The sequence below is a fragment of the Apostichopus japonicus genome, chromosome 15, assembly GCF_037975245.1.
Source record: "Apostichopus japonicus isolate 1M-3 chromosome 15, ASM3797524v1, whole genome shotgun sequence".
In the NCBI taxonomy this organism is placed as follows: domain Eukaryota; kingdom Metazoa; phylum Echinodermata; class Holothuroidea; order Aspidochirotida; family Stichopodidae; genus Apostichopus; species Apostichopus japonicus.
Genome location: NC_092575.1, coordinates 26,416,811 through 26,432,774, shown reverse-complemented (window position 1 = coordinate 26,432,774; position 15,964 = coordinate 26,416,811). Strand labels below are relative to the sequence as shown.

General features: G+C 40.6%; 1 protein-coding gene across 1 annotated transcript in view; it reads right to left on the bottom strand.

Annotated features, from left to right (window-relative positions):
* The window catches only part of LOC139981420 (uncharacterized), a 36,309-nt gene extending 22,393 nt beyond the window's left edge, over positions 1 to 13,916 (bottom strand). Inside the window, exons 1-13 of the mRNA XM_071993792.1 lie at positions 13,788 to 13,916; positions 12,804 to 12,870; positions 12,190 to 12,245; positions 11,353 to 11,566; positions 9,888 to 10,090; positions 8,951 to 9,109; positions 8,069 to 8,320; positions 6,356 to 6,738; positions 3,207 to 3,478; positions 2,566 to 2,736; positions 1,587 to 1,741; positions 1,024 to 1,141; positions 154 to 304 (exon numbers count right to left, since the gene is read on the bottom strand). Coding sequence (XP_071849893.1) covers positions 154 to 304; positions 1,024 to 1,141; positions 1,587 to 1,741; positions 2,566 to 2,736; positions 3,207 to 3,478; positions 6,356 to 6,738; positions 8,069 to 8,320; positions 8,951 to 9,109; positions 9,888 to 10,090; positions 11,353 to 11,566; positions 12,190 to 12,245; positions 12,804 to 12,817 — 2,148 coding nt within the window. The 5' untranslated portion in view covers positions 12,818 to 12,870; positions 13,788 to 13,916. The remainder of the gene's footprint in view (positions 1 to 153; positions 305 to 1,023; positions 1,142 to 1,586; positions 1,742 to 2,565; positions 2,737 to 3,206; positions 3,479 to 6,355; positions 6,739 to 8,068; positions 8,321 to 8,950; positions 9,110 to 9,887; positions 10,091 to 11,352; positions 11,567 to 12,189; positions 12,246 to 12,803; positions 12,871 to 13,787) is intronic.
* Positions 13,917 to 15,964: the final 2,048 nt, after the last annotated feature.

Genomic DNA, 15,964 nt, shown 5'->3' with positions numbered 1-15,964 from the left:
GGAGGAGGAGGAGGAGGGGGAGGAGGGGGAGGAGGAGGAGGAGGAGGAGGAGGAGGAGGAGGAGGAGGAGGAGGAGGAGGAGAAGAAGAAGAAGGAGAGATACAAGCGCATGTCGTTGAAAAAGAATCATTATTATAGTTATTTACCTTAAACTGTTTTGGGGATTTCATCCTCCCAAGCTGACAAGTCTAGCTTGGGTATGGCGTCAACGTTGTCACATGACACGCGGTTGTTGACAAACTTGTTGAGTCGGCCGGCTTCATCCGGGTAGGCTTCGGTGTTGATCATTTCATAGAAATGTACACTATTGTTGACGAAGATACAAATATGTCAACAACAACAAGAAGACAATACAGATTCCTGTTACTGAAACATGGGCTGCAGATCATTTCTTGGGGGAAAGACTTTGTTTTGAATAAAAAGAGGTTCGAACAATAATTTGTTGAGGTAAATGATCAAGGTTCTGCGAATCCTCACATCTCTATGCTACCTAACAAACTTTTGCTTTCGCAAGGAAAGCATTGAAAATTCGCTATTTGAGATACTCTACAATGATCACTCTAACGAAGACTTGATTAATCCTTACATTATCATTGGTTATCACGTATAAAAAAATCTCCAATATCCAGCCGGGCGAATAAGACTATTGAAGCGGTACATGGCAGTACAATATAGGCAAATTTTCCAAACTGGGTGCTTGTACAATATGGATGATGTCGCTAATATTTCTACGACGGCGATTTTGATTGGCGATTTTTACCCTCCCCCCCCCCTCACCCCGCCCTTCCCCCGATAAATATGAGCCCGTAAATGAAACCGCGGTGGCTCCAATGGCCCCATCTCACACCCAGCACTGGTTACATTTGACGGAATTCACTCCGTGGAGCAAGTTGGAAATCAATTATCTAGAGGTAGATCGCTATGAAAACTCTCAATTTTTGCAAATTCTCACTTTTTGGGACTGAATATTTTTTTATCAACAAATTAATTGCTCTCATATGTCTTATACAATATATAACTTACCCGCTCTCCGATGCTTCCTCGCTCTGCATTTTGAATGCGGCTGGCTGGATTTTCTCGACAAAGACGTTTTCGCAGATTACGCGTGACATGGTCACCTTCTTAATGGCTGCCAATTGCTCTACGAGGCGAGAGAGGATATTGGGGGATAAGAACATAAAAAATAGTTTTACTTAGAATGGAATTTCCACAAAATATGATCCACACGATGTTATGAAAGTGCAGTACTCAAGGTTTACTGATTCTATATTTAACAACAATTAAGGCAAGCAATGCATTAAATGAAATGTCACATTAATGTGATTAGAAAAAGTCACATGTTTCTTTAAAGCAAACCACAAATGAGTAGAATGTCACAACCATACATCGTAGAGGAATAAATAACATCAATTTGTGGCAATTTGTACAATATATCGTCCATAACTCTGGAGTTAAGAATCTGACGCATGATTAAAAGTAACTGACTCTCACTACGGTTGATTAAAAGAAATAGACACTTACTACGGCTAATTAATCATGGAGAGATTCGAACCAGACCCTTCAAGAATCACAGTGTAGCCACTTACCAGCTGTAAAGTCATTCTCGAACCAGAAGCGATCGCCATATTTGAGGTTTTGAAACTGAGTCCCGAGTATGCATGCTAGAGTTTCACCGACAAGCGCCCCTTGCAAATGTTTCTCGGCCAGCATTCCCACAAACGGTTCAACTTCTTCTACGGAACTGCAAAATATTGAGATGCAGCAATATGCGTAGTTATAATGAAAAGGGTTATAACATTAAATCCGAAATTGTATAACAGAATTTGTAAATCAATAACCTTTCGTATATTACATGTATAACGTCAGAATACACGGCCACGTGACTTGTTGTTCAGCGGCGTAATGATGACCTTGGGGCCCAAGGCCCAACGAGTATGGATGGGGCCCCCAAAAGCGAGCAACCAGGCTGTAGACAAGGGTTATGACCAGACTCAATTCTTTTTTTTCTTTCTTGTGAGGGTGGATGGTTTAATTATTGTGCTGCGTGTACCATATTCTAAGCTGGACCCTTCGGCCTCTGAGGCTCAAGGCTTCTCCCCCATCTCAGCCCCCTGGTTGTATGATGCTGTTGGGTGATCATGACACGTTGTCATGTCTCATTGGAAACCATGCTGTGCTTATATGGACTACGAGTTCTGGTATACAGTGTAGTGAAACACATATAAAGTCACTACATGAATGTTTCCTAACAAAATGTTTAAAGATAAGATCCAAACAAGGGTTAATGATCTATATATGCACGTTCGCACTCACAGACCGTTTCGCCTTTTTCGCCACGTCCTACCTATTAGCTCTCCAGTCCCCCCCCTTCCACTCCCCTCCCCCTCCCCTCCCCTCCCCTACCCCAACCCTCCACCACCTCTGCCTTATTCGACCTAACCGGCCCTCCCTTTCCTCTTACCAACCTCACTTTTATCTTCAATTTTCATCATGCCTGCTGGCACCTTAATTAATTGGTATTTTTCTCTGTCTAAGAATATCAAAACAAAAGAGAAGTTTCCTCACTCATAAACATCTTTTAAGGCTGCCCATGCTTTCTCGTCCATTACAGCATCGAGATCTTCAAACGATGTAACGGTGCCAAAACCGCAATATTCGCGGTATTTAATGTAACCGGGTAATCCGTGGTCTCGTCCACGTTGAATATTCAGTGCAACCAAGTCTAAACCGAAGTCTCTGAAAATGAAAATAGGAGGATAAAGCTATAGTTGTTAAGCATGCTATTGACATACAGCCAAAATTTGATTTACTTAAAGTGCGGTGGGGAAGGGCGGAGTTGAACTGAGGGTGTAACCTCCTTTTGATTAGATGAGGGGTACTTTTTTCAGAAAATTTGCCCTTGATAGAACCTGCAAGGGTGCAACTTGATCCGCTCTCGACCCCTTGCAGTAACTTCACATCGAGACTGTAAAGGTATGATCATGACAGTGTTAACGTTGTCACGTATCCCATGGGTTTGGTAGTATACAAAGTTACAACCAAATAAAAACACATATAACGAATGCATTATTCAGCAATTTATATCATTAATCATAAAGGAGTTTACCCATCCCTATAATAACATCTTGAAACGGCCGTTTACATCATGGACAGAGAATAATTACGAAACACAACAGAACTAAAGAATGAAATAACTCAAAGCTTACTCGAAATTTTCAAAGAGATGTTTATGAATTGATCTACTGTGGTGCCTGTCGATGGCTAGAAGAGGCTGATCCAAAGTTCCCAAAATTAAGGAATTAACCCCGCCATTTCCGAGATCATGACAAACGGAGGCGTTGAAGAAACTTTCTTTCAGAGCAATATCATCGTGGATATCTGCCCATGTCGGATCGACACGTTTCAGAACTTCTGGTGCCATCGAATGGCCAAAACGGAAAAATGCAGTAGCGAATTCGTTGAATATAGTTGGATTCACCTGCGAGAGTATAACGAAAAGAAATATCGACAATTGCAGTAATGTGGTAATATATATGTTATTATGCTTAGTTTCTTAGAATATTTACTTAACGAAGTACCGTATATGAGAACTTTGGACTGTAGACTAAAATCTCTCCTTTTTTCCTTTCTTTTTTTTCTTTTGCCCTGAGACCATTTATCTTTTCAACCTATTTTCTTACCGTAGAAAGTCAAGTATCAGTTAAGCCAGTTAATCAGTTTTTATTTGTTTTCTCGAAAAATAACAATATTCACTACATACTCTAAATCCACAATCTTAACTAAATTTCACATAAATCGGGTTAAAATTTACCCATTTGTGACGGTTTGTGCCGAACGACCATGGGCGTCAATCCAGGGGGGACGGGGGGACACGTCCCCCCACATTTCGATGGGTGGGGGAAACAATATCAGATGTCCCCCCCCACACATTTGGAAAAAGAGTAATGTCGCGTCTCTATTTGGTTAGGACTTACACATCTCAGGATTCATATCATCGAATATCACTCAATGTTGCTGAATGGAGAATTCCACCCAGATCTCGTGAGTTGGTACCCTGAGCTCTCCGACAATCTTAAGCTTAGTCTGCCTTTCTTTCGAGGCCAGTTCCAGTTGTTGTCGGTTGAAGGGTATAGACAAATATTCAAGTTGATGAATCCAGCGGTACGGGCTATGTTTGGTAAAGTCGAAGCTCTCTAGTGGTTGCTCCTCGTCTCCTCCGCCAGTTCGACGGAAGCCGAGAGATCTTTTAGTGCTTTGAGGCGTTTGAAGACATGGCTACGGAGCACCATGACTCAACAGAGGCTGAACCATGTGATGGTGTGCTATATTCACCGCGAACGTCTAGCCCAATTGAAGCCTGAGGAGTTAAGTTCGTTGGTTCCTCGGATTACAGACGCCGCATCTTCGGGCGATTCCAGTTGAAAATTAGTGCGCTCCGTCATTATCATAAGAGACAACACTTCATAGCTAGAGCCAAAGCTTGTACATAGTGGTTGTTTAGTTGTAGATGGTGTTTCAAAGACGGTGCCCGTTCCCTAATATTGGGGAAATGAAATAGGGAGCATATTCCGTGGCAGCGCATCCCATGTTACCTTTGTTGTTGAGGGATACCGGAGTTTACTCCACAGTGAGAACACTGGGTACACGCAGGGACGTCGCTAGAGGGGGGTGTGTGAGTGTCTCACCCCAAACTTGGTCAAACTGACGATAGTTGGAAAATTGGAGTGCGACAGTCGAAATTTCCGACTGTCGCACTCTAGTTTATCTAGGCATATTCATTTATTCCTGTGATTGTGCATGACCTAAAAATTGAAAAATGTCGGTCAAAATTTACCTTTAATCTGTCATATTTACCACGTTTTCCTTGCCACTTTGAGAAATTGTATCTCGCAATTCTTATACTCCACCGTACAAAACTTCGTATGATTTTCAATACTCCAATTAAAAAATGCCTAATAAAACTACCGTCATAGGCGTAGGAGCCAATTTGATTTGGGGGGTTGTAACGACTTGCCCGAAAAATATAACCAAAATTTTTCGCGCGCTACGCGCGCGCGCGTTCATCATGTTAATGCATATCATATAGACATGCATCGGTTTTAACATCGCATGCAAATAGCATACAATCATTTCCGTCTTATTACCCTTCCATATTGGTTAGAATTATTTGAAAGTCGTTACAATATTAATGGTAATAATAGTATAAGTTTAACTACTGAAAAACACATTGCAAATTATCTTTCTTTCAGTAGGTGCCCGAAAATTTATCAGCATTTTGCCCGAAATTTCACAAAAATATTTGGTTGGGGTGGGGGGCTAATACATTTGTGAAATGAGTGCCAGTGGGTACAAATGTATCGAAAAAAAGTTCGGAACAAATGTGCAGTCGCGAAAGATTGGGTGTCTGACTGACAGTGACCGTATCGTTGACGAGTAGCGCGAGGGTGGGGGGTGGGGGTACAAAGCAGCAGTCGGAATTTTCTGGCTTAAACCCATCCAGTTGGATTTTCAGCCACTACACCCCCCCCCCCCCTCAATCATCAGGCCTTAGCTACGTTCCTGGGTACACGGTGGTTACATAGTACGCTTCGACCAGAATTCACCCGATTACCAGATGCAGATCCACCTAGCAACCGAGGTAACTTGCGTGAGGACTCCAACGAACAACCACTGATTTATTTGGATGCCTTCATCACTTTAGCCACCACTCACATGGGACCTATTCTAAGTCTGACGATAAAATTTATTCACAGATTGTTAGTTGTCATGGGTTCGAACAATTGAGGGGTGTTCTATCCTCAAACATAGGGCATAATGGGGCTGGGGTTCCAGTTCGCCGCATCATTTGTCAACTTGCACTGGGTTCTGATGTTCATGTCAATTGGAATCACTAATAAAAGACATAATCCACCAAAAATGAAGGTCGCATGAACTTTATTGCAGATTTCCTGAGTGACGAATTTGTAATTTTCACCCGATATCACGCAACTAGATGGCTGCTATCCAGCCTGGCAAGTGCCATCTCCAGCGATCTGGCAGGTATTCAAATCTGAAATTTTCTTGGTACGCTGCGCGCCAACCGATGGTGACGCTCCGCTTAGATAGTACTTACGGCCGGAATACTCGAATCGATTACGTCCCCCCACGTTTCAAATCGGATTGACGCCCCTGCGAACGACTATAGGATTATAGCAGGAAGCTGTTACCTGTGATATGGAATATTTATTTTAAGAATCTAGGGTGGGAAATCGTTTAATCAGTGTCTATATCGATCAAGCAAAGCTTTATCAAACGTTTTAGAGATTTTACTTTCTTTTCCCAACCACTTTGCCCAACAATCATTTTCTCAACTCACCGTGTCGTCATAACCTACGTAATTTTGCCACAAACCCAAATTGTATTTCTCCATTGCCTTTTGTCCGATCACCAATGGTAACCATTCTCCGTAAACGATTTTCTGCATTAGCGCCGTGTTGATACGCCGTGACTCTTGGAAGAGGGCTTCGTCGTCCCAGCAACCATGAAGAGTGCCAAGTTCTTTGGCGATTCGGTTATGCTGGTTGGCGAAGAGTGTATGCAACGATGTTAAGACGGGTTGTTCGGCGGCGCGAATGTCGCCTCCTTTACCGCAGAATTTATCGTTATTATGAGAGCATTCTCTGTTTTCCTCGTCGTTCGGAAGAAGATGAATGTGTCCTTCGTCGTTTGGATCCTCTTGTAAGGACAACAACCCACCCTCTAAAGTAAAGAAAATATCATTGTTACATGCTTTACTTATTACATTTAAATGTGTCTAGGGAAATTAAAGACTAGTTTTTAGCAAGACAATCGATGGATTGTGGGTAGTTTTAACCAAATTATACAATATTTGACAGCGAAGGCAGTGTTGGATATTTAAATATCCTACCGATGTATCATAACACAAATGGTATATTTTACCAAATCATGTTACATTTGCTCGTACCTACATACCCCTCTATGGCACTGTTAGAGATTTATGTGGTAACAGTGGTTTGAATGAACGAGTAAGAAAGTGTTCTCCGAAGCAGAATGTTATGTTTCCTCGACATTTATGGTTAAGTTTTAACGTTTTGCTTGAAAACCTTTTTATGTTTGCATCAAAGGGAAATATCCTTGTTTGATGATTTTTAAAAATTAAAATTACAAATTGTATTTTCATTTTACCATTGCTTTAAACGGTGACTCTAGAAACGCAAACCATTCGATATGACGTAGACCTTCAAAACATACTGCAGTTAATGTTACAGTTTTTTTGTTGAGAAAAACCCCTTTATAAATATCGAAGGATCATCAATTAAAGTGACTGGACTAAGTAGTCTAGCAGACTATTAAATCTTTTCTTGAAGAGCAGTACAAAGAGCTATGGTAATACATAAATCAGTGTTTGCCTCAAGTAAACTGTTTACAATGTATTACCATTACATCATTTAAAGTATACTACGTACACCTACCCAATTTGCTCCATATTCAGTATATTTATTGTGTGTGATAAACTCATTCAAAATACGCTGAAATGTTTCGAAAACTCTTAGTTTCGTTTACACGATATATACATTTGAAATATAGGCAACTCATTCAATATGTGTTAACTATGACGTTTTATCCCTTAATAAGTTAACCCCTAATTACAAGCTCACATATATCATTTGAATAAAGTGATGTTCCTCTTTTCAAGGTGCATCAAAATATTTCAAAAACTGACGTTACGCCACAAACTTGTGTTCGGTGTCCTTGAAACGGAGGTTGTGAAATTAAAGGGTTAACATAACAGAAAACCACTCCCTTTACATCATCAATGCGCATAACTAGCTAATGTTGATTCAAAAATAAAAGAAGAATTAAAAAAGACTTGTAAAACGGTCAATCTTTGATGGAGTTTCACGGGAGGTGCAGCTATTTTCATGATTTCTAATGCCAATAAGAGTGATTAGGACAATGTGACAAGGTGATCCTTTAGACCTTTACCAAATGGCGTTGAAAGGCAAAACTAGAGAACTCAACTCGAAACGCAAAAAGGCAGCTATATAAATCAGTTTACTATACCTACCGTGTGTTCTAAGTTCAGACGCTGTCACCTCGTAACTCCCATATACATTAGATGCGTCAAGGAAGGACGTGATAGCATTTGGATGAGTCCTGCAATGAGTTCCTACGCTTGTGACGTCACAGGCATATTGTACTTCGATAACTGGCCTTGATCTTGCGAATTTCACGCATCCGTATTTCTGACATACTGGATCGTCTTCATCTTCGCACGTGATCGGGAGACACTCACGTGTTTCGTCACAGCCACAATCAGCTGAAACATAAAAATGACAGGCGTCATAACATTAGGTGGGAATGAACAGAGTTAGGAAAGGAATGCTGTCTGCATGAAAACTATAGATACGGTAATCGTCATTCCCCACTATTCCCCCACTATTCCCCACTATTCCCCCACTATTCCCCCAAATATGCCAGAAAACCAAATTATGGTCATATACGTCACAACTGTAAGAAGCCATTTGAGGAAGTCACCCTCAAAGCCTTTGTCCGAATATCCATCAGGTAGATGAGGGACGTTCCAAGGGCATTCGAATTCAAGCCTCCCCCCACCCCTCCACCCCTTTCAAGGTTAAGGGACCATGAAAAGTTTCAATATAAATTTGTTTCAAATTTTCTATAGAATGGAACTAGGATATAATCCCTGTTTACAATGTATCTTCTGAAATTTGATCCCCGTATCAAAGATACGTAACATAGGGATCGCCACCAACTAATTAAACTGGATAGCTCAGTGGTTCACGGCACCCATGACTCGTAACTTATGAGGCCACCGATTAAAATCCCATTCCAGTCAATACATAGTCCATCTTTGCTCATTTTCGAAGTAGTTTACTTTGTATTGAGTCTCATGTGTATATAGTGGTGATATATAGAGCAGGCTTACCTTCGAGATGTGGTGTTAATGCTAAATCGTGATCGATAAACTGGCCCATGTGCATTACCAATTCAGATGCACCATATTCATCGTATATCTCATCGTGTCCAACAAAGGCCAGAGAGACAGTTCGAGCCGACACCGAGAAGGGAGCAGGGGTGTATATTTCTGCAAGAGGGCATAAGTAATTGATGATTATAAATATATTGTTATCTATAAGTATATTCTAACTTGAATTAAATGTTTCTTGTTTAATGTGAGATGACAAATTTATATAATTCAACTTAGCACGATTCAAACGCGAATCGGGCATTCGGGCCCTTGGGCAATTCCCGGTAGGCTGGTGGCCCGGTGAGCCAGTGGGCTGGGAGCTTGGTAAAAATACAGCCCATTTTCACAGTAGTTAATAGAATACAGACGGGCTGTGTAGAAATATATTTTTAACTGTGGAAATCAGCTCATGAAATCACCATGTTAGTTAGTTAGTCCGTTAGTTAGTAACAAAAGAGCCTGCTATTGGCAACCCGTCCGTGCTAATGGATTTTTTTTTTAGGTTTTTTGTTTTAATTTTCAAGCATGTTGTCAAGAAATGCTTGAAAAACTAAATAAAATCCAGTCTAAAACATATATTTTTGTCTATTTTTGTTTACGTTCTTAACTTTTCTCAGTTTACTCATGTTCATTTTGCTTCCGGAAAATTATTTTTGGGGTCATTTTTAAAGGATTATTGTAACCTACAAAATTGAGAAATATAGCACCATTTTGCATCTAGGCATTACTTAACTTCAAAAAAATCTAAATGGGGAGGGGGACACCCCCTCCCATTAGACCCCTCCCCCAGGACGGCGATCACTATGCAAGTAGCATATCAATGAATAATGGGCCGGTCTATGTGGAAAATTCCCGGGCCGGTTTTACGACCCAGTCCGCCCCTGGTAATACTTACTATCAGTGTATACGGCATCCAGCAACCGACGAAAAGGATAGTCTGAGCTTCCCCAACGAGGATTGCCTATGTTGTTACACTCGCCATCGAATTTTCGGTATTTACCGGATATGCATCCGTTTGGATTTAAAGCATAATTAACGTCGTCATTCAGTCGGTTATAGAAACAATATTCTGTAGTCAACACGGCGTAGTATGATTCTCTACAAAATTATAACAAGAAAAAAGGGGGGAGGGTAAATTAAAGCAAAATGGAATATACTATAATGCAGTTATGTCCGTGTTAATGTTTTTCTTCATACTTTTTATACGTAGAATTTTCCATTTTACCCATTTGTGCACCCATTGTCGCTCTTGTTTATCATTGATACCTAAATTCCATTCAATTGTTTTTCTCTCTATTCGATGACGTCACAGTAGTCATTGTCGTCATTTTCCATTGTCATTATCGTCACTTGTTGTAGTCGTAATCTTCCTCATGTCGTCACCGCCGTCGTCGTTGCTCTCGTCGTCATCATTGTATGGAGGTGGCAGTCGTCTTTCGTCACTTTCATCAGTTGTGACAGTATGTTCGTTGTCGTTGGCAACCGTACTGTTACCGCTGTTGTTGCTTTCGCTGTTGGTCCTTATCTTACTCGTGCTTGTGTTCCTGTCGTCGCCGTTGCCGTCGCCGTCTTCGTTCCCGTCTTTGTCTTGTCGTCTCAATTACCATCGTTATCGTCGACTTTCACCATCTTTTCGTTCTCGCCGTTTCCTTTGCAGTTGTTGATATCATTTGAACCTTGCTCATGCTCTTGTACTTGTCTTCACTATTGTCATCGAACAAAAATCCCAAAAGTTTTCATCGATTTTAATTTTTCTACATGCGGTGTTTTGAAACGTTCACATTGAAATTTGACAGTGCGGAATAAGGGTTTACCATGCAAATGATAGTTTTTCCGTGTTTAAGGGGTTAAGAAGAATTATAGCTATTTCAGGAGAAATGTGATGAGGCAGAGAGAAGAGATTATTTTGTCAAATTTTCACTTCAGTGAAGTCATGGCAAACTTGATTTGGTGAACCAGGTTTGCTAACTTCATTTACCCATGGAATATAAAATCGATAAATGCCTCCACCAATAAATTTACCCACGAGTTGAAGGTAATTAATGGTTACAATTGTATTTTTCATATACAAAATAGCAATGCAAGTATCCAGTTTCCTTGTCCCTCCCACTAGCCCTGGTCAGATTCCTCCTAAACTATGGGAAACTACTTGGATAATCGCACTTAGGGATCATCTTGGGCTTGAGGTTTATAAATGTTAGTCATCGTGGCAAGGGGGAGGGGAGTGGGAGGGGAGGGAAGGGGAGTGGGAGGGGAGGGGAGGTGGCAAATATTTATCCAAGAAGCAGCAATACGATTAAGAGCAGGGAAACTCATCTACTAACAACCCGTCGAATTTTGAAGAAATTAAATAAACGTACAGGTACTGAATTTGTGCTGGATCAGGAGTGGTAACGTCCTGGTACAAATAGGTTATGCTGAGATCTTCAATTTGATATGTAATATCGAGTACAGAGTCCACCAGCTGCCGACGTTTTCGGCTATGAATGGACAGTTCATCGGAAGCAAATCGAGCCAACACCGCATAAGGATCTCGCTTGTACTTGGCACTGGGTGCTTCATTGTCATTGTGACCTACAAATAAACAAATCAACAAGAAAATGTTGATTAATTTTTAACAGGGTTGAATGATTCAGATGGGCAGATTTTGTGTATGTCACCCCTCACCCTCACCCCCCCCCCCCCCCACTCATCATGTAAGAAAATACTGAAGAGTGTGTTCCCGAAGTATATTACTGTACATTTAAAAATTGTGGAAACTAGTTTAACGCACGAAGTTTCTTGCTACATTTACTTCCGTAGGCCTACACCCTTGACGACAATGTGTACAACATGACTGATAATTACAAATAGCGCCCCTACGTGAACCGTTTAGATATGTACTTCATTCATGGTTGTCTCATCATCAGTTTGTTGGAATGGATGAAGTGATGACGTACTTAAGACAAAGAAGCAACATATCACGTAACCAATCACGTGCCATAATTCATTAATGTACAACAACAAAAACAATAGGACAGAAAGGGTATATGGCAATATACCAAACCATTCAATGTAAATTGAAAGAGTTCAATATAAAAATTGTTAATGACAATAATTTCAATTATTCAAAACCTTACAACGAAATACAAATTTTGACAATTTGTAAACCAATTATTTAATGACCAAATTAGGAAAATGATTATTCAATTACTCACAAGAAACTGGTACAAAGGTACAAGCACACGCAATGATAGAGATCCATATAACACAGCTGAGAAGAAAATAATTGAAACTCCAAGTTTGATTTAAGTAAATTGAGATCATTAAAATATTTAATTAACTTAAACACGTTATGTTTTTCAATTTTGTTACGGTTCTTCTATTGCAACATTGTAGTATTATGTTGAAAGATCCTGTCTGTGACAAAATACTCACCTTAACTCTGTTGCATTACTGTTCTTGGGAGAGCAACAATATTGAGCGACGTATTATTTTTATCCGAAAATATGATTTTATAAACAAAGAAATCATCAATTTATTGTTTATAAGAAGCGGAGAACATCCTAATTGCAATTCTGAGTCGAGCATGTCATAAAGAGGTAGGACGAGAAACTAAATTGGCTTTTGCAACATTCAGGACATTATTTGTCAACATTTGTGCTTATCACACTGTCAACGGAATGTCCCTTAAAATTAAACATTAATTCTCTGTTACAAATTGAAGATGACACGCAAACCTATGCCTGTTTTTTTTTTTAATTCTTATTATGATTCTTATTTTTGATTATATATATCGCCATACATGTGTAGGCCCAAGTTGTTTGCTCACCGTATATTTTCCATGGTAGGATGAAGGTTTCTTCCCCTGCACTCCTTAGATTAATCTTGTCTTGATTCTAAAGGAAATTGTGATTAACAATAGTGCGGTTTATAGCTAGTAGCATATCTATGTGCTCGCAAGACTGGAGTCATGAAGTAGTCACAAATCCTAAGAAAAAATCAGGTCGTTATATGATGGGGCTGCAACGGCGGTCCAAGGAGACAAAACTTTATACTATACATGCATAATATGTTTAGGGGAAAAACATTGCAAGCGACATCCCTTCCCTAACTTTTGTAATTAATTTGGAAAGTGACACTTTTCATAAAGTAAATCTGTCCCTGGTTGATACTGAAAAAAAACCTTTTCAATCTTTGTAATTTAAAAGTGCCATTTGTTGTATTTTGGGGGATTAAGTATCTTTTTGTGATATTAAAAGAGCCATTGTGTTGAAAAAAGTTAATGTAATTAAAAGTTGCTCATTTTTGGAAACAGCAAACATACAAACACTGGAATTTTTGATACGGAATGCTCAGAGCTCGGATTCTTTTATTATAATTATATTCGATCGCCACCCACCTGCTTTTCTTTTTCTCTACCCCCCCCCTCCCTTCCTTGTCTCCTATCTCCACCTCTCCACCTCTCTATCTCTTTCTTTCTGTTTCTCTCCTTGTTGAAGTGAATCAAAATATAGGGAAATGTTGTGTTTCCTATAAAAATTGTTATTTTCACCTTTGTGTAATTTCTCGCTGGTATCGTTAGCCCATACGATGTAAAGATAGTATAAACCATTAGAGTGTGTTTATATTGACATATAATTAATTAGGCACTAGCACTGGCAGAAAGCCCGGCCTATGTATACATGACACCAATTCATCTTCTGTAGAAAGCTGGCATCGAGTACCCTTTAATGCTTTAACCTAGGTAGTTCGAACACAAACCATTTTTTTTTTAAAGAACAAACAAGACATTTTTCAATATATAGAGACTTACCCTTTAGGAACAAGTCACACTGCAGGCGAATCCAAGAGTCTGGATACGAGAGACACCAGCTTTCCAAATGAACCATTAACAGTGTCCGGAAACTTGGGGTTGTTTTATTTCACGACCTCGCAACAGCTCACACGAAGGTGTCGACGTTCCCACGTATTATCTGAAGGTGACGATCAATTTACGATTAAAATATTCGGAATGCCCTTTAAATCCATCCAATTGTTTTCCAAAAAATAATGGAAAAATGGTTAAACCTTTCTCAACTGACCAACCTTGCAAAAGTACAGTGTAGTGTTCGCGCTTCCTTTTACAGACCTTTCCTGTGTATGTATTAATATACACAAGTATCATAAATAAGATCTTCATATTTATGACTAATTTCCCCCACAGAAGGGCTTCTCAGTTGTCGGAGCCGTCGGCAAAATCCGGCCAGCGAAAGATTTTCATCTGGCCCGCGAAAAGCGCAATCGGTCCGCTTACACAAGTTTACACTAATAGAGTAAGGGAACCCTCAAAGCCTTAGATTTGAGCACCTTCAATGCCTATACCATGCACTTGCTCTGTAGTACAAACTCTTAAGAGGAATGTTGCCTACTTCATTTTAAACCTAAATACTAATGGTCCCTAACAAGTGCGACAGTCTTTCAATTTTGTTTTAATAATTTTTTTAGACATGCCCTTGAAACAAAGGTCCATTCTTGTGGGAACACATAGGCCTATTCAATGGTGGGAACACATAGGCCTATTCAATGGTGGGAACACATAGGCCTATCCAATGGTGGAATCACATATGCCTATTTAATGGTGGGAACACATAGGTCTATCCAATGGTGGGAACACATAGGCCTATCCAATGCTGGGAACACATAGGCCTATCCAATGGTGGGAACACATAAGGTATATCCAATGGTGGGAACACATAGGACTATCCAATAGTTGGAACACATAGGTATATCCAATGGTGGAAACACATAAGCCTATCCGATGGTGGAAGCACAAATGCCTATCCAATGGTGGGAACACTATAGACCTATACAATGATGGGAACACATAGACCTATCCAATGGTGGGAACACATAGGCCTATCCAATGGTGGGAACACATAGGCCTATCCGATGGTGGAAGCAGATAGGCCTATCCATTGGTGGAATCACATATGCCTATTCAATGGTGGGAACACATAGGTCTGTCCATTAGTGGGAATACATAGGCCTATCCAATGGTGGGAACACATAGGTATATCCAAGGGAGAACACATAGTCCTATTCAATGGTGGGAACACATATGCCTATCCAACGTTGGGAACACATAGTCCTATCCGATGGTGGGAACACATAGGCCTATCCAATGGTGGGAACACATAGGCCCATCCAATGTTGGGAACACACAGGTATATACAATGCTGGGAACACATAGGCCTATCCGAATATATCTCCCTGTGAATATATTAGGCATTAGTCAGGGAGTCACTTTGGATGTGCTTAGCATCCCTCCCACCCAACCCCCCCCCCCCCCCCACCAATCCACAGAAATTATTTTCCGCCGCACCAAAGAAACGGTCGTAGGAACAATTTTAAGGTTTGTCAGGAAGGTCATGTCGGGTTTCTTCTTAATTATTATCAGGGAGATCAGGGGCATTGTTATTGCGAAGGGTGCAGGGGTGTAGCACTGCTCCGAAATTATTTTTTCCCGTTAATTCAAAGCTACGGGCTCGGGAATATTTGGGGTTAGTCAAGAACAGGGTTGTCCAACCTACGGCCCGCGGGCCATAGTCCGGCCCGCCGCAGGGTTGCGTCCGGCCCGCCAGAGATGCTCTACTGTGCGAAATTTAGTGAGCAGATTTATTGATTTATATAATCAGTCATTCGAACCTTCTAGGTCCAAAAAACTGCATACAGGTCAGTTTGTGTGACACTCTCTCAGTGGAGGGGGGGGGGGGGCGGCTGAACTTTATTCATCTGTTTTATCAGGAAGGAAAATAAATCTGTGCGCTCCGCGCGCAGTGCTCACATTTTATTGCCTTGGGCTTCGGGCAAAAAATCGAAAATCGAGCGTAGGGTTCATGCGGCCCCCTCCTTCATCATAATCATTCCATGTGGCCCTCCTCTGCAAAAGGTTGGACAACCCTGGTCAAGAAGATAACGTTTCTGATGAAGGGGGGGGGGGTTAAGTTAGTC